Genomic DNA, 25,735 nt, shown 5'->3' with positions numbered 1-25,735 from the left:
AGCCGTGGCGACGGGACGTGACTTCTCCGTTCCCTCCTTCAGGGAACGAGGGTTACATACGTAACCGGGACGTTCCCTTTCAGTCGGTCACTCTCTACGTCACGTCGGTAATGACCGACTTTGGGATCCCTACCAAAGCGCCACATATGCTGCCACTTCCAGTGTCCTGTGCGAGCCTCCTGCGCCCCCTTTTCGGTGTAGGCCGGGGCTCGCAACAAGAAGACCAGTCACTGTTTGCCGTAGAACTACCCACTCAGTGAGATTGGATAACACTGGGAAAACATACACGTTCCACTTGGAACAGGAACGTTGCAGAAGCCCAATCCTTCCCGAAGGAGGTTTTGGAAGCACTTACACATATGAACAACCGTTTAGGTGCATATGGAAGATTAGAGGAGATTATAACCCTCTTGGGAATGGCAGAAGTCTACCGGGGAAACACGGGCTCTGAGGCTATACTGTGGGCTTTACACATATGGGATCCACTTAGGTCTCTACATATGGAACCCAGCCCTCTACCGGTTCTCACGGATTCATTTAGTGAGGGCCTGGCGCCGGACGTTCCGCCACTTCTGGCTGCCGAGGGGATGGAGGAGCTCGACAGGGTTTACCGTACGGACTCTCTGTAGCGGCGACCGTGTTAGGGGTCGCCCAGCCCGCAGCTCTACAAATATCTGTCAGCGAGGCGCCACGAGTCAGCGTAAAGGAGGATGCAACACTTCTAGTTGAGTGAGCTCGCAACCTGAGCGGGCAGGGCACACCCTTTGCCTGATAAGCCAGGGTGATGGCATCCACTATCCAGTGGGCCATCCTCTGCTTAGAGATGGCATTCCCCTTCTGCCGGCCTCCGTAACAGACAAAGAGCTGATCTGAGGTCCTAAAGTTTTATGACCGGTCTACGTACCATCTCAAGGCTCGGATGGGACAAAGCAAAGCTAGCCCTGAAGGGGGTAGTAGGAACCTTGGGCACGTAGCCGGGCCGGGGCCTCAGAATTAACTGGGAGTCAGCCAGCCCAAACTCTAGGCACGATTCTTCGACCGAAAATGCATGCACGTGTCTGAACGCCTTTTGTCTGCTCCTGTGCAGCCAAGAACTGCTGGGCCATGTTCTCGACTGCGTCGCCGAAGAGGCCGGTCTGGGAAACAGGGACCTTGAGGAACCGAACTTGTTGGCGTCCCTCATGTCGACCAGACTCAGCCAGAGGTGTCGCTCCTGGACCACAATTCTTTCAGAACTTCCGGATCGTGACCACCCTTGTGCAGGTCCCTCAGTGCTTCAGCCTGAAGAACCTGCATTAACGCCGTAGCGTGTAAGAAAGGGATGTAACGATTAACCGCAAGCCGGTTGAAAATCGATTCAAATTGTCTTAAATCTAATTTTGTAAAAAAAAAAATCTTGAATCAAATTGAATCATGAAATCAAAATCGTGAATCGAATCGTGAGTTGAGTGAATCGTTACATCCCTAGTGTAAGACGGAGGCAGCTTCTCCACAGGCCGCATAAGCATTGCTGGACAGACCAGACAAGTACCTACAGAGGTACGGTTTGCCCTTGATGGGTGGAGGCAGTATTAGGACACAACTGCATCGCAGCCGACCACTCCACCGGGTAGGCCCCGTATACCCCCTTGCTGCACCACCGTCAAGAGTGGTGCGGGAGGAGGAGTTAGCAGGTCGGTTTCCGGCAAAAAAAAGGTGCCATCCACGACCTGGTAAGCCCCTGATGCACCTCCGGGAAGAATGGCACTGGGGCGGGGCGCTGAGAACCAGCGCGGGCCACCCCGAAGAAACTATCGTCCAACTTTGAGGGCTCGGGACACGGTGGAGCTCTCCACTCGAGCCCAAACCTCACGTCGGCCCGGGAAAGCATAGCTGTCATTTCCGGATCCGATTCAGGCATTGCAACAGTCCCGGAGGGCAGCAGCCGAATCTTCCTCTCCAGAAAGCTCCGGCTCACCCTCCGATGCAGCAGTCGACATCCAATCGTCGGGAGGAGCGCCGAAGGATACAGCTGGTACGCTCCTTGTAGAGGGCCCAACACATTCCTTTGGCAGCTCAACTGGTTGCAGAGTGCAAGAGGAGCGATGGTCCCCCGAGGGTTGGTTCCCTGGAGGGTTTGCCATCAGATTACCCTCAGACCGCCTGTGCTACTGCTTGAAGTAGCCCCCGCCTGACTGCCGCCATGACGAGAACTAGATCGAGGCAGAGGCAATGGAGCTCTGCCCTTTTTGAGTTAACGGAGCTTGGCCCGCAATGAGAACATGACTCATCCGGGAAGAATGGCACTGGGGCGGGGCGCTGAGAACCAGCGCGGGCCACCCCGAAGAAACTATCGTCCAACTTTGAGGGCTCGGGACACGGTGGAGCTCTCCACTCGAGCCCAAACCTCACGTCGGCCCGGGAAAGCATAGCTGTCATTTCCGGATCCGATTCAGGCATTGCAACAGTCCCGGAGGGCAGCAGCCGAATCTTCCTCTCCAGAAAGCTCCGGCTCACCCTCCGATGCAGCAGTCGACATCCAATCGTCGGGAGGAGCGCCGAAGGATACAGCTGGTACGCTCCTTGTAGAGGGCCCAACACATTCCTTTGGCAGCTCAACTGGTTGCAGAGTGCAAGAGGAGCGATGGTCCCCCGAGGGTTGGTTCCCTGGAGGGTTTGCCATCAGATTACCCTCAGACCGCCTGTGCTACTGCTTGAAGTAGCCCCCGCCTGACTGCCGCCATGACGAGAACTAGATCGAGGCAGAGGCAATGGAGCTCTGCCCTTTTTGAGTTAACGGAGCTTGGCCCGCAATGAGAACATGACTCATCCACGAACGCCACCTCAGCGTGCTTAATGCCCAGACACGTGAGGCAGCGATTGTGACCATCACCCGACGCCAGGTAACGACGTGGCATGGGTGATACATTGTCTGTAGCAAGATGCAACATCGAGTTTGCCAGACACAACGTCGTCTTTAAAAAGATGCACCCGTGAATGCTCTTTTAGGGAAAAAGCACACAGGTGAGATGGCCGCCTGCAACACAAACAGGGGTAGTGCAGCCTGATGTGTGCAACCCACTTGACACAGGAAACCACCACCGCTGAAGCGCCGTACCACCAACACCAAGAGCTCCAAAGAGCGTGCTGAACTCGTTCAGTCTTCTTCTCTCAGTAGAGTATTCAGGAGCAAAATGATGTGAATGCTCGGCTCTGAAGTGAAAAGCTGAGTATGCGTTGCACCTGCTGCCTAGTTAAACTCGCGCTGCGATCAGCGACAGCTGGATGCAATCATTGCATGCCAATGTGCATTGGCTCATTTAGTTTACACTCGAAGTGGATTGGTCTCTCTAAGCGAGATCTCAAAGTTGGTCATTACCGACGTGACGTCGAGAGTGACCGACTGAAAGGGAACCCCTGCTTTAGATGAGCTGAAGAACATTCCATATGACTCCACTGAGTCATTGCTAATTAGCACATACCAATGAGCTGAGCTGTAAGAGTCCTCGGCTACTGAAGGATCTTTATTAGTAATATAAGGAGACTGTTCCTGTAAGGTTGTTGAGTTGATTATGCTGTGGTTACTGCTCTAATGCATTGTGGGATGTGTAACTGTGCTTTTCCATCAGGGCACTCGGATTTTAGCTGCGTCATATGACAAGTCGGCTCTATTCTGGAGGCTGGAGGACAGCGTTCCCAAGGTAACAGAGCTTACCTCTCACCCACCCAAACCTCCCTGCGCTAGTCTGTCTCTCTGAATTACTTTAGAGCATCATCAGATGAGACAGAGCAGTATGAACCATGTTAAAGATGTTTATTGCTGTGCCTGCTAAGATTCCATTGGGTTTTACATGACAATGAGGTGTGGGAGAGTTTTATGGGGCGGAATCAGCTTGTCACATGATTTTTGATGCAAACAGGCCAGATATGGGTCATTCTTACTATGCAGTAATTTTTATGGCCCAGCATATTTGTCTTAATATATTGTATAAAATGATCATCTCTCATCTTATCATATTAGGAAATACAGTTCAGTGAATATGGGGTGAATTTAAAAAAAGACAACAACGTGACACTCTTATAGAAAAACAAATTAGAAATCATATTTATAAGTTTTGTATAAGATACAAAGTTCAAAGGGTTTGGCATAACAGGAATGACCCATATGCTATATAAAAATGTGTCTGAAAATTTACTAGCGTGACAGAAAAGGTAAAAAGACACAGTTGCTCGCCTTAAAACCAATTCGACATGCTGAAAATGAGAGGAGACTACTTTAACAAGACACAATTGCTCCAAATGCTGTAAAATGTATTGAATATTTATTTTATCTCTACTTGTGTGTGTATGCGGGTGTGTGTGTGTGAGAGACAGACAGAGAGAGAAAGTACATGTTTGGATGAATTTCTTTTTACCCCCATATCTAAAGAAGAAAAAAAAAGTCATCAATAATTTGTTTTGAAAGATATTAACACTTTTATTCAGCAACAATGAATTAAAAAAGATCAAAAGTGAGAGCGACACTGAAGACTAGAATACCGGCTGCAAAAAAAATTAATTACATATCCAAGTATAAAAATGTTATTTTAAATTGTAATAATATTTTACAGTATTACTGTAATTTTGATATATATATATATATATATATATACAGTATATGTATGTAGACTATGTACACACACACACACACTAGTCATATTTTCTTATGCAGAATATAATTACTTTCTTTTTTAATTTTGGGAGAAAATATGAAATGGAAATGTTCTTGACATGTTTAGAGAGATTCTGTTTAGCTTCTCATTAAAAGTATGTCTATATTGTTTTTCTAGGTTACATTGACGGGTCATTCTCGTAAAGTGACAGCTGCCAGATTTAAATACAGTCAGAGGCAGGTGGTCACGGGCAGTGCGGACAGGACCGTGAAGATATGGGACCTCCAGCGAGCAGCGTGTATGTGTCACAAAAATATGCAACTAATCACTCATGCATTAACTAACAACGAGCACATTCTGCATCTGTCTGCAATCATTTGTTCAACATATTAGCACTTTAGCATCAGTAATTTCCATATTTCTCTATCGTTTCTACTCACAGGCATACAAACCATTGAGGTTTTGTCTTTCTGTAGTGATGTTGTGTGCTCCGAGTACCTCATCATCAGCAGCCATTATGACAGAAAAATACGGTTTTGGGACAGCAGGTAAGAACAGGGCAATTACAACACCACCCACTGCGTAAACAACATTAAAAAAATCTCTGACAATATAAAAACTCATCTTAATAAATGTTTATGAAATGGTAACATCTATTTAGTCTGACATAATCAGACTTTGACTACATGTATAAAGTTTGGTTCACATTGAGGCTTTTGCTGTGAAAGGCTTTGTTCACACTGCAGGGGAAAACTCAAATCCTTTAATCCAGTTCAATCCTGTCTACAAAAGTAGGATCACTATGCATAAGACTTTAGAATAGGATTTTGTCACAATACCTGGTATAGCAATAAATTAAAACCAGGATCTGGCTTGTGTTTTTTACTGTTCAGAGTATAAAAAAATAAATTAAAGGAATTTGAGCCATATAGTCAGATTTTTTGCAGAATGAGGCCTAAGAACTGCCCTCTTAGGGCCTGTTTACACCTGGTCCCTTTATGTGTTATCTGTGATCGGATAGTAATCCGATTGTGAAAAGACCAGTTGTAAATGCCACTTTCGAGATGGATTTAATCCGATCACTCAAACCACTTCAGGAGAATGTCAAGGAAGCATTCAAGATGAAACTGGAAAAGTGTGAATGCATCTGGTTGTTGAAATCGCATATGTAAATTTTACTCCTTCCAAAATGTTAAACTAATAAATGTGTAAGAGTGTGTTATAGGCTATATGGCATGTTATAGTCAGATATGACAGCGCTAATGCAACACGCATCGCCGCGGATGAGTAGTTAAGTATCTCTTCAGCAAACCGATACGCAAACTGGTGCAAATGAAAGTAAGTTGCAGATGTTCAACACACAATCATCTTCATTAAAAGTGGTAAGACTTACTTATCTTTCCAGTGCTGATGCCGCTCTCTCTCTCTCCTGTTGTGGTCTTTGATTTTGAAATTAGCTGCTGATGAATAAAATGCAGTGCATATCTATTGCTTTCGTTGACGTGAACTCCATTAAATTTGCATATAGCGCAGGAATTGAAGATCGGATTTATATCTGTTTTGCGGAGACACGTTTATGTGGCCAAGTGTAAATGGAACGGTTTAAACAAATCAGATAGATATCCAATCAGAGAAAGTGCATGAACTGACCAAGTGTAAACAGGCCCTTAGACAGGAAGAGATTATCTGAACCTTATGATCAGGTCACATATGTACAGATCTTGGTAGAGTTGCAAAAATGTGGAAAATTTCCAGTAAATTTCGGAAACATTCCAGAAATTTTGGAAACTTTCCAGGATTTTTTTTTAATCTTCCAGGAATTTTTGGAAAGTTTCGGGAAATTTACCAGAAATTTTCCACCCATTTGCAACCCTAGATCTTGGGAATATGATATTTATTTCCACAACCTATTTCACAATTCTGACTTTTTTCCTCAGAGTTTACATCCTGGCAGGTCTGTCTTTTTTCCCCCCTCAAAATTCTGCATGCGGTCAGGTCAGCCAGGGCTGGATTGGTAATCGGGCATACCGGGCATTTTCCCGGTGGTCCGACACACTTAAGGACAGAATTTTTTTTTTTTTTTTGCAGAGGACCATCACACAGGGACATTCTAATGTGTGCGTGCGCCATGAGTGTATTATACGTAAACACTTTTTAATAAAACTTAAATTCGTCCCCCGCAATTTTTTAGTCAAGTCAAGTGTGTTCATAGAGGTTTCCAAGGGCCAATGCGAATAAAGCTAGATTTAAATTAAAAAAAGACACGATATTGTTGGACCTGACGTTTTATTCTTATCCAAAACAAGATGTGATATGAGTGTGATACATAGGCTACATACATACACTACCAGTCAAAATTTTTTGAACAGTAAGAAAGATCCAATAGAAAGATCCAAAGATCAACATTTATCTGAAACAAAAAGCTTTTGTAACATTATACATATACCATTCAAAAGCTTGGAGTCAGTATAATTATTTTATTTTATTTGTTTGGGAAATGATATAAATTTATAATTTTATTTAGCAAGGATGCTTTAAATTGATCATAGTGATGATAAAGACATTTATAATGTTACAAAAAAAATCTATTTCAGATAAATGCTGTTCTTCTGAACTTTCTATTCATCAAAGAAACCTGAAAAAATTCTACTCCGCTGTTTTTAACATAATAATAATAATAAATGTTTTTTGAGCAGCAAATCAGAATATTTGAATGATTTCTTGAAGGATCATGTGACTGGAGTAATGATGCTAAAAATTCAGCTTTGAAATCGCAGGAATAAATTACATTTTAAAATATATTCAAATAGTAAACAGTTATTTTAAATAGTAAAAATATTTCACATATTTTGGATCAAATAAATGCAGGCTTGGTGAGCAGAAGAGACTTCTTTAAAAAACATTAAGGATCTTACTCTTCAAAAACTTTTAACTGGTATAGTGTATATACAGTATATATATATATATATCGAAGTGGTGTTGGGCCGCCTGGACCAAAAAATGCCAGGGCCGATTTTTTGTCCCAGTCCAGCCCTGAGGTCAGCTATCAGAAAAAAATCAGAATTGTTAGATGTAAACAGAATTCTGAGAAAGTCAGAATTGTTAGATATTAACTCAAAGGTGTTTTCAAACTTTCAAATGTGTGAAAAAGTCAGAATTGTGAGATCGCAATTAGTCGCAATTACCTTTTCATATTTTTATTCCATGTCAGAAATAAGCTTCCACAGAAATGGTATGTATCCTCACGGATTAAAGCAGAACATAAAAGTGTTCTCTAGAATTTCTAATTTAGCCTTTCTTCTCAGGTTTACAGTACACCTAGTATTATGATCCATCTTAATACATCTGCTTGGATCACTCAAACTACATTTGAAGGTAGATGAAAACATGTGACCACGTATCATCTGTGGTGTAAACCTTGCTATCACTTCTGTAATTATTCTGTTATAAACACTCACCTGAGACGGATATTGATACTATGTGTAAACAGGGCCTAAGTCTGCTTGTGTACACAAACTAGTTATTAAAGGGGTCATATGATGCTGCTAAAAAGAACATTATTTTGTGTATTTGGTGTAATGAAATGTGTTTATGCGGTTTAAAGTTAAAAAAACGCATTATTTTCCACATACTGTACATTATTGTTTCTCATCTATGCCCCGCATTCTGAAAGGCGTCGATTTTTACAAAGCTCATCGGTCTGAAAAAGCGAGGTGTGCTGTGATTGGCCAGCTATCCAATGCGTTGTGATTGGCCGAATACCTCAAGCGTGTGACGGAAATGTTACGCCCCTCACCGTACTGTGTTGATGCCGTGTCCGGCCGGAGCGACGACACAAAAACATGAAAACCCATTATAAACGAGGCATTTGTTGCATCCAGTGGGGACATAATTAAACCACTGGATGCCATTGCGCCGCGTAAACATAAAACCATGTCTGCATTTGTGATCATTGGAAGACCAAACAAAGTAGTTTCGCTTTCACAATGAAAAACACAGCGGCCTAGCGTGAGCGAAAGCCCCGGCTTAGCGTGAGCTGAGGCCGGGCAAGAGTGAGCTGAGGCGACGGGATCGAGAACGGCGGTCCCGGCGGAGCCGACGAAGGAGCGGTGAAAACGGTGAAAGCCGATCCGGCGATCCACAGCACTAAGTTGATGTATTCCCTCAGCGACTAGCACGGATCAGCTCTAGGCATGACGAAGCGGATATCGTCCTCTTTTGGAAGACCAAACAAAGTAGTTTCGCTTTCACAACGAAGCACACAGCGTCTTCACGACATGGCGGCAGCGGCAACAACAATACTACAGCGAGAATAAAAGTTACGCCTTCTTTCTTTGCGTGAACATTTGGGCGGCGTTATGCAAATCTTCCCACATAGTGAGGTAGATATGTGGGGGCGTGTTAGAACGAGCCGTTTTAGGTAGGTGTGGCTGACTCTTAACTTTTATAAAGAATATCTCTTTGGATTTGAGACTTTAGTCTTTGCAAATTTACAGATCTTCTTTATGCACCAAGAGCTTGTAACACTCCAAAGAGAAAGGAAAAAATGAAATTGCATCATATGACCCCTTTAAAAATGTTTCTGGTCCGAAAGTAATTGCCTTAAAATTTACAGTTGAAGGTGGGTTTGTTAAACAAGCTGTGGTTTAATGACTTTGTAGCAGTGTAAATCCTTGAAAACGTCACATTATAAATGTGTTGATCACTGTAGTGCTTTTCACACAATTGTGTGCTGACAATTAAATGTGAATAATGAACCCAGCTGCTGGAACTGGCACTGCTCGCTGTCTGTCACCACTCGTCTGGCTAGTGTGATGACCTAAAACAGTGCAGCCTCAGGTGTGTGTGGTGTCATCGCTGGCGAGAGACGGCTTGTTAACGCTTTTGTGGTAATGCGTGAGATTGGCTTCTCCACAGGCCCAGTCGTACAGACAGAAACTCTTCCACACGTGTTGACAGTTGACGCTCAAAGGTGTTTGTGCTGCTCTGCATGGAATTCATTTTCCAGATGTGATTTTTTTTTCTTTAGGCTAAATGTTTTGATGCTTTACGTTCAGTTTAGGACATGACTGTTCTTTAAAGGGATATATAGCAAAAAATAAAATCTCTAGTCTAGTCAACTTAAAAACATAACAACAACATGATTCAAGTGACATGCACTTTATTAAAAACTTGGAAAACCATCTAGTTAAAAAAAAAAAAAAAAGGATATTTTTCCGGGACTTGGCAGTGAAGCAGCTGAAACATGGTGGAAGTACTATGCCCGAATTGCATTCATACCACCGATATACATATATGTGACCCTGGACCACAAAACCAGTCATAAGTGTCCATTTTTCGAAATGGAGATTTATACATCATCTGAAAGCTGAATAAATAAGCTTTCATTGATGTATGGTTTGTTAGGATAGGACAATATTTGGCCGAGATACAACTATTTGAAAATCTGGAATCTGAGGGTGCAAAAAAATCTAAATATTGAGAAAATCGCCTTTAAAGTTGTCCAAATGAAGTTCTTAGCAATGCATATTACTAATCAAAAATGAAGTTTTGATATATTTACAGTATGAAATTTACAAAATATCTTCATGGAACATGATCTTTACTTAATATCCTAATGATTTTTGGCATAAAAGAAAAATCGATAATTTTGACCCATACAATGTATTTTTGGTTATTGCTACAAATATACCCAGCAACTTAAGACTGGTTTTGTGCTCCAGGGTCACATATAGAATGTACTTTTTTTAATGGTTGCAATGTCAATTTAATGGTTGCAAACCGAATGTATTACCTACCATACAGTATGCAATTTCAGATGCAGCTAATGTATTTTGAAGCCAAAGAACTTGTGTGCATAAGAAATAACTATTTTCTTTTTTTACTTTTTTACTAAAAATCATTACTTTAGGCCAGTTGTCACACATGTTTATGAGAAGGTCAAGTTTACGCTTGACGTAAATGTAAGCGCATTGTGAAACTTGACAAGCACGTTGCAAGAAGTTATGCAGAAGTTAAGGAAACTTGCACTTGCATTAGCTTCACAATGCACTTACATCTATGTCAAGTGAAAACTCATAAACCCTCTTGTAAATGCATGTATGAAAATTCTAAATATTAGCATTAATTCTTTTTTGGGTGGACTATCCCTTTGATGCTTTTAATCTCATGAAACCTACACTGAAAAATAGTGTGTCGTTGGATCAAAGTAGAAAAAAAAATTACTTTAACTTGTTACAAATAATTGGTTTACTTTTTCTGAAGTAAAAAAATAAAAAAATAAGTTGGACCAAATCATATTTCTAAAGTCAACTGAAACTAAAAATACACTTTTAACCAAATATATTTTTCACATGATGATTATATCACGTTATCACTAAATATTTTACTTAAATGTTTACATCTTTTTAAAACAAATATCCAGATACAAATTTAAATTGTATTAATCAGTTTCTTCACATTCAGAATGTGAGTTTACTGTGTGAAATATCATCAAATTACTGTTTGGAAAAAAATGAAGCATTTACACTCTTGAGAGTCAAACATTTTATGTGTATTATATCACAGTGAAATCCTCAACACTCACTGACATCATTTCCACTTTTAGCATTGCATAAAGAAGTTGAGGAAGAATTTACAATGGTTAATAGTGAAAACTGCTTTAAAAGTCTCTCCCTCATTTGGAAAAAAAATGATTTGAAAAATACACTAGAATGCAAGGTCAACATTGTAAACTCTTTATAGAATTCAGTACATTTTATAAATTAGCCAACACCATTCTCATGATATTTGGTGCTGTAGACAGCTTTTTAAAAACATCAATTCACTGGAAAAACATCATCTGTAGCTTCATTTTTCAGGGAAGTGACAGCATACTCAGGGAATCCAAGGACTTTCAATTGTGTATGAGGTTTTCCTGTCTTCATTTTAAAGAGATAGTTCACCCAAAAATTCAAATCATGTCATCCTTTACTCACCCTCCTGTAGTTCAAACCCATTAGACTTTAAAACACAAATTAAGATATTTTTAATCAAACCTGAGAGCTTTCTGTTCTTCCAGTGACTGTAAACAGAACTTAGAAGATCCAAAAAAGTCATGAAAGCGCCATAAAACAAATTCATATGAAATGTATGTGTGTTTATATGTGAATAAAAGCCTAAATTAAATCTGTTAATCATATAATGTGATTATATCTCTTTACAACACTTAAATAAAGGAACTCGATTCATATGCAATACTTTTAAAACACCTTCACGACCTAGTTTTGTTTACCTGAACTTTCAGTGGATTGACAGAAATTCATTAAAAATATCTTAATTTGTGTTTCAAAAATTAACCAAAGTCTTTTATGGGTTAGGTTTGGAACAACGTGAGGATGAGTAAATGACAGATTTTTCATTTTTGGGTGAACTAACTCTTTCCATGTATGTCTCTTTGTCTATCTCTAGAAACAAACAAACAAAAAACAAACAAAAGATCCTTTTTCTGCCAAGCAGGGGTGCTTTTCCTTATACATGCAGAGTACAAGCTTATCACCTTCTCCAAAGTGTCTGGTTTTCCTGTCATGCGAGATTTTGAGAAAAAGAATTGGGATTAGTTGCAGAATAATAATAGCAGTAGTATAATTTTCACTAAATCATCTCATGCACTTTGTAATATATGGAATTGGCTTAATTTCAAACCTGCTTTAAATTTAAAACTGAATGCATGGATCCAGTAATTTGATTCATATCTAATTTTCTCCAAAATGTTTATATTTGCTTAAGACATAACTGACTGTTTGTTAATACTCATAAAGACCGGCATTTTTGTATGATTCACCTTTAAAGATAACCAAAATGTTTTGCAGAGTGCAAAGTTTTATGAAAATCCTTTTTAAAAGTATTTTTCAGAGCAATTAAAAAACAAAATCAACTAATCTTCAAGATTAACCATTTCAAGTGATTAGTCTAGTAAGTATACAGATTACTTTTGGAATAATCATTTGGATTAATAAAGGAAGTTGCACCATGCACTACACCTAACCAGTCACAGCTGCCTTTCAGTTGCATTCTGCATTTTGCATATTGAAATCTCATTGGTCCCAAACCCCAGTTTTCATTTTCTAAATGACTGTGATAGTTTTGTGCAGAACATTTGCTTTCAGTGTGGACAGACACACTACTGGAAACTTGACATCAGTTTTTGAACTGCTTTTCAAATAACTTACACATTGTCTATTTAACCATTTGCTGACAAATACAGTTCCATTCTCTTAATAGCATAATAGTGTGTAACACAACAAACACATCAACTCTGCAATCGAGCGGCGCTATGTGACGCCACATGACAAAACCACATTGCTCATTATAATTAATGGTTTACTCTGAAAGTGACGTGACGTCTAGTCATTACATAGACATTACATGCAAACCATGACAAGCTTGACAACAACAAGAAATATTACTTGAATGAATGACAAAAAGCGCATGCAAGCCAAGAATAGAGCTACCGTTCTGGAAGAGTAATTGACATGTAGCTGTAACATAATTACTAATATGTGTAATATATTTAAAAGTATCTTTCACAAGAATTGCAGCCCTGTTTATCATGTTAAATGGACAGAATGACACTAATATGGTTAATGTTGTAATAGCTCAAATCCATTGGATAAGAAAGCAACAACAATATCTTATGGTAGAGCACTACAGGCAAAACTATTGGTTTTACATGCACTGCAGAATTTTGAGCTATTTTGCTTCCGTAACATGTTTTAGCGGAAAGTAAATATCCACAATACACATTTAAGTGTTTATTTTATTTCACTTTTTATTGCACTCTATTTGCGTGTGTAGATTTCAATTATAATACACGTGGTTTTCTCAAAAGTATTTTTTTTTTCTCCTGCGCTGAGCCAGAATTCTCCACTTCAGTAGAATTTACATATCATTGTACGTTCCGGTTTTGTTCTTATCGAGAGTGATTTTTTCATATATCCTTCACCTGGTTTATATAAAATGATATTCCTAAAAACTTGGTGATTTTTTTTCTGGTTGTTGGCAATATTTTCTGATATACAGTGGAGAAAATAATTATTTGATCCCCTGCTGATTTTGTAAGTTTGACCACTTAAAAAAAATGAAGGGTCTATAATTTTTATGGTAGGTTTATTTTAACGGATAGAGACAGAATATCATCAAAAAAATCCAGAAAAACACGTTATATAAAGGTTATAAATTGACTTGCATTTCAGTAAGTAAAATAAGTATTTGATCCCCTACCAACCAGCAAGAATTCTGGCTCCCACAGATTGGTTATGTGCCCAAGTGGAACACAGATTAGTCCTGTCACTTTTAGAAATTACTCCTAATGTCATCTTGTTATGAGTATAAAAGAAACCAGTCCATAGAATGTGTATCTTCCATTCAAACCTCTCCCACCACCATGGGCAAGACCAAAGAGCTGTCAAAGGACGTCAGAGACAAGATTGTAGACTTGCACAAGGCTGGAATGGGCTACAAGACCATCAGCAAGAAGCTTTTTGAGAAGGAGACAACTGTTGGTGTGAATATTCGGAAATGGAAGAAATACAAAATAACCATCAATCGCCCTCTGTCTGGTGCTCCATGTAAGATCTCGCCTTATGAGGAAAGGATGGTCATGATAAAGGTAAGGGATCATTTTTTTTTCTGGATTTTTTGCTTGATATTCTCTCTATCCGTTAAACTAAACCTACGATAAAAATTATAGACCCTTCATTTCTTTGTAAGTGGGCAAACTTACAAAATCAGTAGGGGATCAAATAATTATTTTCCCCACTGTATAGAGTGATTCAAAAAAATCCAAAATCCCCTATGTAAAAATAAATAAATAAATAATTTAATTAAATAATGCCTTTGCTTTTTAAAACATAACATTTCAGAAAACTTGTAATATAGTTTTACTAACAGCTTGCGCCAGCGCAAACCGTCTTTTGGCGTTAAAATTTTACTGTCAGGATTTACTAAAGACGCACAGTGATGAATTAGCGCTGAAAAGGTGTGGACACAGTTATGTTTGCGCCTGACCTTATTGAATATGCATTTGTAGGAGTTTCCCTTTCAGATGCAAAATTTATGGGAGGAGAGTATTCAAATGAATCACGCAACGCGCTTTACTAAGGTTTGCGCTTGTCAAATTACTGGTATTTGCGCCATTATTTAACGGCCAAAAAAAAGCATGTTTAAAACTATTTTGCGCTTGAAATGGCTGCAATTTGTTGCCGCAGAGAAGAGAGAGCGCGTGGTAGAAGGGTGAGGATTTTTTCCGCACATAATTTATTTGGAATGCAAGAAGAACACGAACATATCGTTTGCCAAGCCATGTTACTTTTAATTTGCTTCAGGAAATAAAAGACGGCTTAGAACCCTCAGCTAGGAGTCTAAACTTCTTGCAACTTCTAGCATTGTTGGGCCTCTACTACTATGGCTTCGTTATTTCTTTATTCTTTATTTGCGACTGCTCTAATTTGCGCTGCGCTTGGTATATTGCGTTGGTCGATATGTAAATGAGATGTTGCGTCTGTATTCTTTAATTTGCGCATTGTCAGTAAATTACCCGCAGAAATTTCCACGCCCATCGGCGCTCTTTTGGAATTGCGCTCTCGCACTAATTTGCCTTTTAATGTACTGTGATCAGTCAGTTAAAAATCAGTTGAAGATGTTACCCTATTCACCTGTGGGGTCTTCCCTTAAACAATAACAGCAAACATGTGTCTTTGATTGAATACAGTGATGCCGTAAGAACAGCTTACATCATTGGCTACTAAATATTAATGGTGTTGCATAAATCTTATGTCACACTGGAGCTGGTCAAGTTTTCTTGAATAAGGCTGCTTTGGAAATCACTTGGTAGCGACCAAAAGCAATAATACGCCTCAATTGTTGCGTAACCCTCCTTGTTCAGAATCTCAGTGGGTTTCGATTGCTCTGATTGGATAAGAGATGTAAAATAATAGCACCAAGGATGTTCATCCAGCAAAGCTCTGTTTTTCGTAGGCCACAAAGCCTCACGGCGAGCATAATTCACCTTTCAGCGCGAAGCTGACAATATAGATGACGCCACAGAGGTAGAAAGAGAGCCATTATTTACACCACGTCTCAGTCCTTGACATCTCTCATTCACTCCCAGCAACCACAGCTTTCAGCTGCCAAGGAGCCGACGGCTCGCTTGTCTCCTAGCAACCATCAGCCCACATAATTGTCTCTTCTCTCATCTCGTCGTAATGGGATTTGTGCTATATTATGACATTTGCGTTTTTCTCCATGCAACGCTTTGACCATTTTTGATTCTTTTGGAAAAGAAGAGTTACTTTCAGAGTTACATGTTCACTGTATAATAAGCATGCACAATATGTGTCTCTTTAAGAGGCAATAAACACTCGAGCCTGTCTCTGTGATTGAAATTCAAATCATTGTCTTGCGCAACGTTCAGAAAAGCAAGGCTCCTCTGGTTTACCGAGTGACACCCTGGACATCATAAATGTTAAATGTCTTGAGATTGACTGTCTTTCCCCTTGTCCTTGTCCAGATGATAACTTGTTGGAATATAAAAGGAAACAGCAGACTGTGTCCTCAGGCTGCACATCTGCAGTCGCCTCCCTTGTCTTATTAAGTGCATCACTCATAGTGTAATGAGACAAACTATCATGACATCAGTCTCCTTATGCTCGATGGAGAGCTGCACTTGTCAGATTTCAGACTTACAGATGGGCCTTAAGCATCATGGTGCTTGATCTGTCCTAATATACAACACACAAATAATATGAGGCCAGATGGCAATAATGTCAACTAGGGCACTTTTCCCAAACAGGGTTCACTGTGGTGTCCCGTTACAATTTAAAAGCATTTAAAAGGCACACGTTTAATTTAATTTAAGATTAAATTAAATTTATTTTTTATCAATAGTTATTAGATATCTTAAGATATTAGCTACTAGAACTATTATTGAACATAAAATTAACGTGAAATTATTAAAATCATGAAAAAAATAGGAAAAATTGTCAAAATCCATATGTTCTCACATTAGCATGAAAATAGTTTTAAACATCAAAATTCTTCATAGTTTTTTTATTCATTTTTTTTGTAAATACATCACTTTTAAAAAACATTCTGTACTTAACATTTACATTTGTAATCATTAATATTATTTTCACATTGATCTCTAAATTCTTGTAGAAACGGCATACAAACAGTATATTAAATATTTATTTAATGACATTTTTTTTTACTAAGTATTAATAAGGCCAGTATTACCTATACCAGTACTGATGCTTCGGTTAAATGGATCATTTTGTTTTTAATTTCTGGAGATAACATTTATAATTATAGCCATTCAGAATTACAGTATAATTGAAGGCCAGGACTAAACAACAAATTATTATTATTATTATTATTTAATTTGACATTTGTTGACAATTACAGAACATTAAAAAATATTATAACAGCTTTTAATATAAGTTAAATGACATAAGCTACTTCAGAAAATGAAAAATGGATGCTGTGTTAATTGCATTTAGTATTTTTAACGCATTAAACAGCAAGTATTAATTGCAGAATTGAATGTACTATTATTCCCATGCCTAAAAATAAATAAAAGTAATAAAATAAACAGTGATAAAACAAGTACTGAATTGTCATGTTTACCTGTTTGCCGTATTATGCTTGGTTACAGTAAGATACGACGGTAAAGTGAAATGCGGTTGTCTGTATTCCGTAGGGCAGGGACCTGCACACAGGAAGTGCCTCTTCAGGGCAGAGTGACATCACTGGACCTCTGCCCCAATCACAGGCAGCTGCTCAGCTGCTCCAGAGATGACATCCTGCAGCTGGTTGACCTGAGAAAGAGTAACGACAGGGTGGCCTTCAGGTAGAAACACACACAGAGGAGGTTAGGCACACGTGGCAGTGTATTTTTAACAGCGTAATACACAGAAATAGATTTTATGCAGGGTTAAAAATCAACTCTTGCTGAGCAACAAAACATGCCTTTGGCAAGCAAATAAAAACCCTGCCAACTGGCCAGTAAGTTAATTAGGAACTGCAACATACATGCTTATGATAATATGACAGTGAGTGATCCTCAAAACACATGAAATAAACTTCTACTCAAACTTTATTTTAAATTATATGAATAAAAAGTGATTATTTAATGTAATTATCATGCCTCTTTTATGTTGATTCTGCATTCATTTGGGTAATTAATTAAGGATACATAAGCTGAATGTTTTTATTCCTAAAAAGTGACAGTAAAATTAACTTTTTTTTTTACTTCAGCTTTGCACACGTTTGTTTCTGTGAATTGTGGGGACTTTCCATAGACTTCTGTTACTTTTATACCGCACAAATGCTATTTTCTATCCCCTAACCCTAAACCTACCCCTTACAGAAAACCTGTTTGCATCTATCTATCTATCTATCTATCTTTATACATATATACATACACACATCTATCTATCTATCTATCTGTCTGTCTGTCTTTTTTTTTTTTGAATTTGTTCTGTCTGGTACAGTATTATCTCTGCTTGCGCGACTATTCTCTCCTCTTTGTGTCCGTCTTCAGTGCATCTGTCTTACAGATAATATATCATGATGATCATTACGTTTGTGTTACCAAATTGCATCCTGTCAGGAATAACCTGCCCGCGCTGTTTTTAACCTGATCGTTTTTGATTACCGTCAGTTAAATGTCGGCGTTGCCAGATATTGTAAAACAAACAAAACAATCTAAAAATAAATAAACCGCAATGAATCCAAATCTTGAGTTATGGAAATAATATAAAGATGTCGCTGTCCCTAACTTGCAAACTCCCACTTTATTCACTTCCTAAATTAAGTGAAAAAATAAATCCATAAACGCTTATAATACGTGTATCTGGCAACACGACTGAGCCGCGTCCTCAATCACAACTCGCTCAAGGGACGAAGCCATGTAACATTTTCACGATGATATTTATTTATTTATTTATTTTTAAACCCACATAGCTTGCTGTAATACTTCTGCGGCCGCCTCATCTACCTCAGCCATGCTGATCAGGACCTGTCCCGGTGACCCTGATCGCCACTATACTCTCTCTCACAAATACATACATTCTTCTCTTACATACACATATTTTCTTCAGACATACATACATTATATATACAGTATATATATATATATATATATATATGTATATGTGAAAGGAGAATGTATGTGTGTGTGTGTGACACACACACCTATCTATCTATCTATACATATACATATACATATACATATATACATACGCACACACACACCTATCTATCTATCTATACATATACATATATACATACACACACACACACACCTATCTATCTATCTATCTATACATATACATATATACACACACACACACACATACACACACACTTATCTATATATCTATCTATCTATTTATCTATACATATACATATACATATATACATACACACACACACACCTATCTATCTATCTATCTATCTATCTATTTATCTATACCTATATACACATATACACACACACACACACACACACACACACATATGTGCCAAAAATTAATAATTAGGGCACACACACACACACACACACACATATGTGCCAACAATTAATAATTAGGGTTAGGTAAAGTATATATGTATAAAAATGTATCCCAAACTTCTTGAATGGTAATGTATATATGTTATATAGACATGGCAGATGACAGTGGCACTTTTCTAAATACAGTTTTTGTTACCATATAAAATGAGAACGTTTTTTTTTTCCTTTTTAAATTGAGAAACACTCTTTTCTGAAAGCCATTGTGAATACTTTGCAATAGGCTCACAATGTTGATTAAAGTTCCAAGAGACAAAGAAATGAATTTGTTATTTAAACCATCAATCATGCATATTCAATACCCTGACACCACTGACAGAACATCTCCCTTCAGCACGATCCTTTGTTTTAAGGCAATTCCAAATCCAGTAACAGGGAAACTAGTTACAGAACATGGCCCAAGGCATTTCAAAAGTGTGTTTATATAAAACTGTACGAGCACTCTGATTAGTTTTGTTGTTCATTTTACAGAATACTCACAGATTTCTCTCTTTTTTCTTGCTTGTTTCAGAGCGGAGGGATTCAAATGTGGAAGTGACAGCACCAAGGCCATCTTCAGGTGAGTGAAATCAAACAGGACACTACGTGCCATCGCTAGCCATCCATCAGTATTGAGTTTGCAGACCACTGTCTGCACAGTAATAGGACATGTCTGTGCTATGTCTCATTCAAGATGGCATGCGGTGTGATTCTTACAACCACTGAAACGTACCGCTGTACTGTTGAGCGCTTCTGGCATCTACACCAACCCTGTTTTGCAGTGCTGACTTTTTTTTTTTTCTTAGTCTTTGGAGAGGTCATGTGGATTTACACGTAGATGGAAAATCGAATTCTGCTAGCGTTTTTTTTTTTTAGGGGGCTGCATTTATTTGATTTGATCTGAAATCCAGTAAACAGTAATCTTATAATAACTGACATTTAATTAGAATTTAATTAGAATTTTCAGCATCATTAATCCAGTCTTCTGTGTCACATGATCCTTCAGAAGTCATTCTAATAGGCTGATATGATGCCCATTTTTGATTATTATTAAAAAAAAACGAACTAGCGAGCTACTTAACATTTATCTGGAAACCATGGATTTTTTTAATCAATAGAAATTTTAAAAGAATAGCATTTAATTAAATATATAGAGATTACAGATGTCTTCACTGTAATTTTTTTTATTTAAAATATTTTTATTTTTTATTTAAAATATTTTTTATTTCTGAATAAAAATATCAATTTATTTAACTGACCCCAAACATCCGAATGGTATTCGAATGGTTTTATATATATATATATATATATATATACACACACACACACATACTGCTATTTGTTGGAGCCTTTCATTTATACTCTTTAATTCTGAGAATTGTCTTTATTTTTTCTATAGGGATTTAAAAAATATAGAAATAAATAAATACAATAGGAATGAATAAAAATGGCATTACAACATCAAATTCTTTACTTACATAAAAGAAAATATATTGGAAGTTTATTGAAAATTATAGAAGTAGTAGTTTGTAGCAATTTGTTGTTCTTCAAATATGCAACCGTGAAATCACGCTGGCTTTTGGCTCCTCTAGAAAACCTAAGTTTTAAAATAAAAAATAATCCAACTGGACAATTTTACAACTGGAACCTGGCTGTTTATATTTATGCAAAATATATCTTATTTTGTGTTTTAGGCTTAATTTCATTGCCAAACGTGTTTGTTGTGTATGAATTAACAGAAGAGGCTTATATAACAGTGTAAGATGCCGTATTAAAGAATCAGATAGATTGTTTCAATTTCTAGCCTAAAAATGGTGTGCTCTACTTCTACCTCAGATGTATTTTCAATAATCCTAGAGCCTTTGCAGCCTTTATATCCTCATGCGCAGTCTGACCCTGCAGTTTTTCTCAGCATTGTTAAGTAAATGCAACACGTTCCATATGAAACCAGTCTCACAGATGAGTCTTTTTAGCACTTCCCTGCATAGGCATATACAGTTTCCATGGAGACAGCGAGGCCAGAACGCACTGTGGCTTTTTTTCACAAATGGATCTGGCACAAGCACTTGAAAGAAGAGAGAGAGTCACAAGCAGGCACCTAATGGTCGCTTCATCATTCTTCAACACCTTCTCCTCTTGTGTCAGGCATATAATTCAACATCTTCCCTCCTTGGCCAACACTTTTCTTTTAGACTGCGCGGGTAGAAACAGCCCACTGCCATAGGAAACGGTGTATGCCATTTAAACTAATAGTCGAACAAAGCATATCTAAAACCCCCTAAAAACCTTAAGATACTATTTCTACCTGATCTGAGTTGGTATTAAAGCAAATTTGCTTAAAATTCATATAATTTTGTTATCTGGCAAAACATTTTACAGTGTGAAGAATGATTAATCTGTATGGAACATTTTATATATATATATAGTATATACTACTGTTTAATATTCTGGGGTCTGTACAATGCTATGTTTTTGAAAGAAGTCTCTTATGCTCACTAACGGCCGCATTTATTTAATCAAAAATACATTAAAACAGAAATATTGTGAAATATTGTAATAATTAAAAATAGTTATAATAAAATAGTTATGTGAAAACAGTTTTCTGTTTGAATATATAGGAAACGGTGTATGCCATTTAAACTAATAGTCGAACAAAGCATATCTAAAACCCCCTAAAAACCTTAAGATACTATTTCTACCTGATCTGAGTTGGTATTAAAGCAAATTTGCTTAAAATTCATATAATTTTGTTATCTGGCGAAACATTTTACAGTGTGAAGAATGATTAATCTGTATGGAACATTTTATATATATATACTGTATATACTACTGTTTAATATTCTGGGGTCTGTACAATGCTATGTTTTTGAAAGAAGTCTCTTATGCTCACTAACGGCCGCATTTATTTAATCAAAAATACATTAAAACAGAAATATTGTGAAATATTGTAATAATTAAAAATAGTTATAATAAAATAGTTATGTGAAAACAGTTTTCTGTTTGAATATATTTTATAATGTAATTTATTCCTGTGATGCAAAGCTGAATTTTCACCATAAAATTACTCCAGGCTTCAGTGTCACATGATCCTTCAGAAATTATTCTAATAATATGATTTGGTGCTCAGTATTTTCATGTTATTATCAACAGTTGTTCTGCTGTTTTTGTGAAAACCATTTTTATAGAATGTTCAAAAGAACAGCAATTATTTGAAATAGAACTCTTTTTAACAATGTGAAAGACTTTGACTGTCAAGTTCAGTCAGTTTAATGCATAATTCCTGAATTTAAAAAAAGTGTAAAAAAAAAAAGTGTAGGACCAAATGGGAATTATAACTGTTTTATACAAAATATTTAGAATAAAACCAGTCCTCACCAGTCATGGGTAAAATAAAAGATGTTGTAAATGATATTTTCGAAATTCTATGTATAAAATGACCCTACAACCATGTGAATATCACAGAAATAGGTGTCCAAGGAAATCAAAGCTGTCCCTAGACTCTGTAACGAAAAAAGTTTTATAGAGACGGCGTGTGGTTGAAGGGATAGTGTAATGTAGTCCAGCAGAAGGTAGCAAGGCTGAAATCGCTTATAGTACCTTTTGAAGTCGATTGATTCATGTCAGATGCAGTATCATGGAAAAGAGCAAAAGCATCGAAAATTGTGTCCAGATGGTTATTGACTATAGTTTATGGCTCTTGCTGTCTACATACAGTTGGCAGCTATCTTCTAAGACGGCATGCTGTCTGAAATGGAGCCTCAACAGATTTGAAACACTCTACATTGGTTTCAGCTAATGCTCATAGTTTCCATCCACCATCATATTGTCTTTTGTCATTGCGCTTGTGGCATTGCGATCACACAGTCTGTGAGGTATACATTTAAAGGAACACTCCACTATTTTTGAAAATAGGTGGTCTTAGTACACGATGTAACTACAGAAGAGTCAAGTTTTAAATAAGAAAAATATGGAAACTCTTTGGTCATTTTTGAGCGAGATGCTAACAGTCTAATCAGATTCAATGATCTATGCTAAGCTACAGCTAAAAGTGCTACCGCCAGACCCCGGAGATCGGCTGAATGGATTCGAAAACGGTAAAACTCAACTGTTTAACTCTAGGGGAGTTGGAAAATAAGCCTATTTTCAAAAATAGTGGAGTGTTCCTTTAAAGCCATGTCTAATTTGTCCAAAATAAGGTCTTTGAAGGAAGCATAATTTCAGCATAAAATAAAAAAAGCTACTCTTCTTTAAAATGCAGTCTTGCAGTCTCATTCGCTTGGTTAAGGAACAGACTGGACAGATATGTCTTGTATAGCTTCCTGACATTTCAGTGCATTTTTTATCAGATCACTGGCCCGAGGGATCTATACGGCAAGAGAGAATCAGTTCCACAGAGTAATGTGTTTCAGTCTGTAGTCATCAGTCACAATGGACGGTTTTCTCTCTTTTTCAGTCCGGATGGCAGTTTCCTGGCAGCTGGCTCTGCAGACGGTGCCGTCTACATATGGAATGTGAGCACAGGAAACCTGGAAAAACGGCTTCCTGACATGCACAGGTAACTCAGGGATGGCCACCACGGTCAACCAATCATTTCATTTCCTAACCATACTTGCATTTCCTAAGTATCGTTAGCAAACTATGATTGCAAATTCTGTCGTGACCAACATAATTCAATATTTCTGTGTTTTCCAAAACCATAGCTCCAACACACATTTGCAAACAGCATACCAGAATTGTGTGGTCAGAACTACAGCATAGTTTCTTGTTATTATGACATGTGGACTGGCTAATATGCTGTACAAGCTATATACAGTATGTCATTCCACATTTTCATTCTACATCTTTTAGTCTGTAAAGACAATGAAAGCACTGTCTTTAAAGAGTGCACGTGTGTGGCTTTGCTCTAGAAACCAAGCGGAATGTAATAAGGAGCCTGCAATTGAATCAAATATCTGAAAATAAAGTGAAACAATGGAGAACAAAATAGCGAAGTAGTCCTTAGATGCCATGTTTAATATTTACAGCAATAATCTGACATTAATTCAAATTTAAATCAAATGTACAACTCCACCACCATTGTGATGTAATTTACTACAGTTGTGGTTTTAATGACAGTTGTTCAACAAATTATTACAATTTCGGGAAATAGTCGTGACTAGGAAGTTAATTTCTCCAGTGATTCATTGTATTATGCAGTTTTTTTACAGTTCAGCAAAGCTTGATGGACTTAAAAGCTTGATTGACAAAATTTGCATATGGCAACAAGGCTTCTCAGCCTTGATTTGATTGGCTATTTGGGCTGTTTCATCTATTATAATGTCAATTTACCATTGTTCAGCGAAATTTCATTGGCAAATTTCAGTCATTTCACTCAGAATCAAAGAGTTTCTGTGATGACAATAAAAGTTGCCAACGCAGATTTTGCTCAAGTGTTTGCTCATTTCAAGTTCGTCATGTGAATTCACTGTTCTGACCAACAGAAAGCTGCTTGGTTTGAAAGTGACTTTGGTGTGACTTAGGAGCTGTGCTTTATACTATGGCTGTCAAAATGGCTGAAAAACTAAATTCCAATTTTTTACTTAAATATTATCAATATTCGAATTATATTCGAATTTAAAAGGCATAATTTCAGTTAGGGGGAAAAAAGCTTTTGGCTTCTCTCCTGAGGCCACAAGAGGGCTCATCGAGCAAAATATTACTAATGCACATTTCTTCAAAGCAATAAAATAACACGACTATCTTTGAAAAAAGTGCATAATGTTTAAAATTGTGTTTAATAAACCATATATAATTAATTAAGTTGCTTAAACAATTAGAAACAAAACCGCATCATGTATGTATGTATAGTTTAATACAAATGACCGAAAACCAATCACAAAGAGTACTTTTTTTCACTTAAAAACATGAGATGCAGTGGGATGGGGAAAAACCGCCATGAAGTCTCGAGACATGTTTTTAAAAGTTGAACTTGCATTAATTTTACACGGCTTTCTAAACATGCTGCTCTCTTGTGCGAGACACGAGTGCAACGGTGAGAGATGTCCCTATAGAAAATGCAATACATATGTGTTCTGTGTGAACGGCTTGGTTTCAGTTTTGACGTAAACAACATCTTCTCCGCACTGATGTTCTCTTTTTCCGCAATATTTTGAATGAACAACGTAGCAGCGCCACAACCAGTAGGTTCCACTGGATAGGCTAAAAAAGCATTAAAATGCAACGACACTTACATCGTCATCGCATCTTGTGCGCCACTGATAAGGCTGCCTGACGCACAACTAAAATTCGAATGCAACGTTTTTGCATTCGAATGTGGATTTTTATTTTAAATTCGACGAATGTTCGAAATTTAAATCTTTTTTTTTACAGCCCTACTCTTTACATTGCTATGCTATTGACAATACTGTAGAAAATAGTAATTTTTTGCCCATAAAATTTTGCCTACATTTTGCAAATGTGACTCCCAGCATCTTTGAATCTTTTACTCCCAGCCAGTTTTTTTTTTTTTTTTTTTTTT

General features: G+C 37.7%; 1 protein-coding gene across 1 annotated transcript in view; it reads left to right on the top strand.

The window, feature by feature from the left end:
- The window catches only part of atg16l2 (ATG16 autophagy related 16-like 2 (S. cerevisiae)), a 46,648-nt gene that overhangs the window by 18,605 nt on the left and 2,308 nt on the right, over positions 1-25,735 (top strand). The window contains exons 12-17 of the mRNA XM_016459157.1: positions 3,609-3,680; positions 4,809-4,929; positions 5,074-5,179; positions 17,368-17,517; positions 19,751-19,798; positions 23,672-23,773. Coding sequence (XP_016314643.1) covers positions 3,609-3,680; positions 4,809-4,929; positions 5,074-5,179; positions 17,368-17,517; positions 19,751-19,798; positions 23,672-23,773 — 599 coding nt within the window. The remainder of the gene's footprint in view (positions 1-3,608; positions 3,681-4,808; positions 4,930-5,073; positions 5,180-17,367; positions 17,518-19,750; positions 19,799-23,671; positions 23,774-25,735) is intronic.

Source organism: Sinocyclocheilus anshuiensis, unplaced genomic scaffold, assembly GCF_001515605.1.
Source record: "Sinocyclocheilus anshuiensis isolate Anshui unplaced genomic scaffold, SAMN03320099.WGS_v1.1 scaffold1843, whole genome shotgun sequence".
Classification (NCBI taxonomy): domain Eukaryota; kingdom Metazoa; phylum Chordata; class Actinopteri; order Cypriniformes; family Cyprinidae; genus Sinocyclocheilus; species Sinocyclocheilus anshuiensis.
Note: the sequence above shows the minus strand (reverse complement) of the source record. Positions and strands in the feature narration are given on the sequence as shown.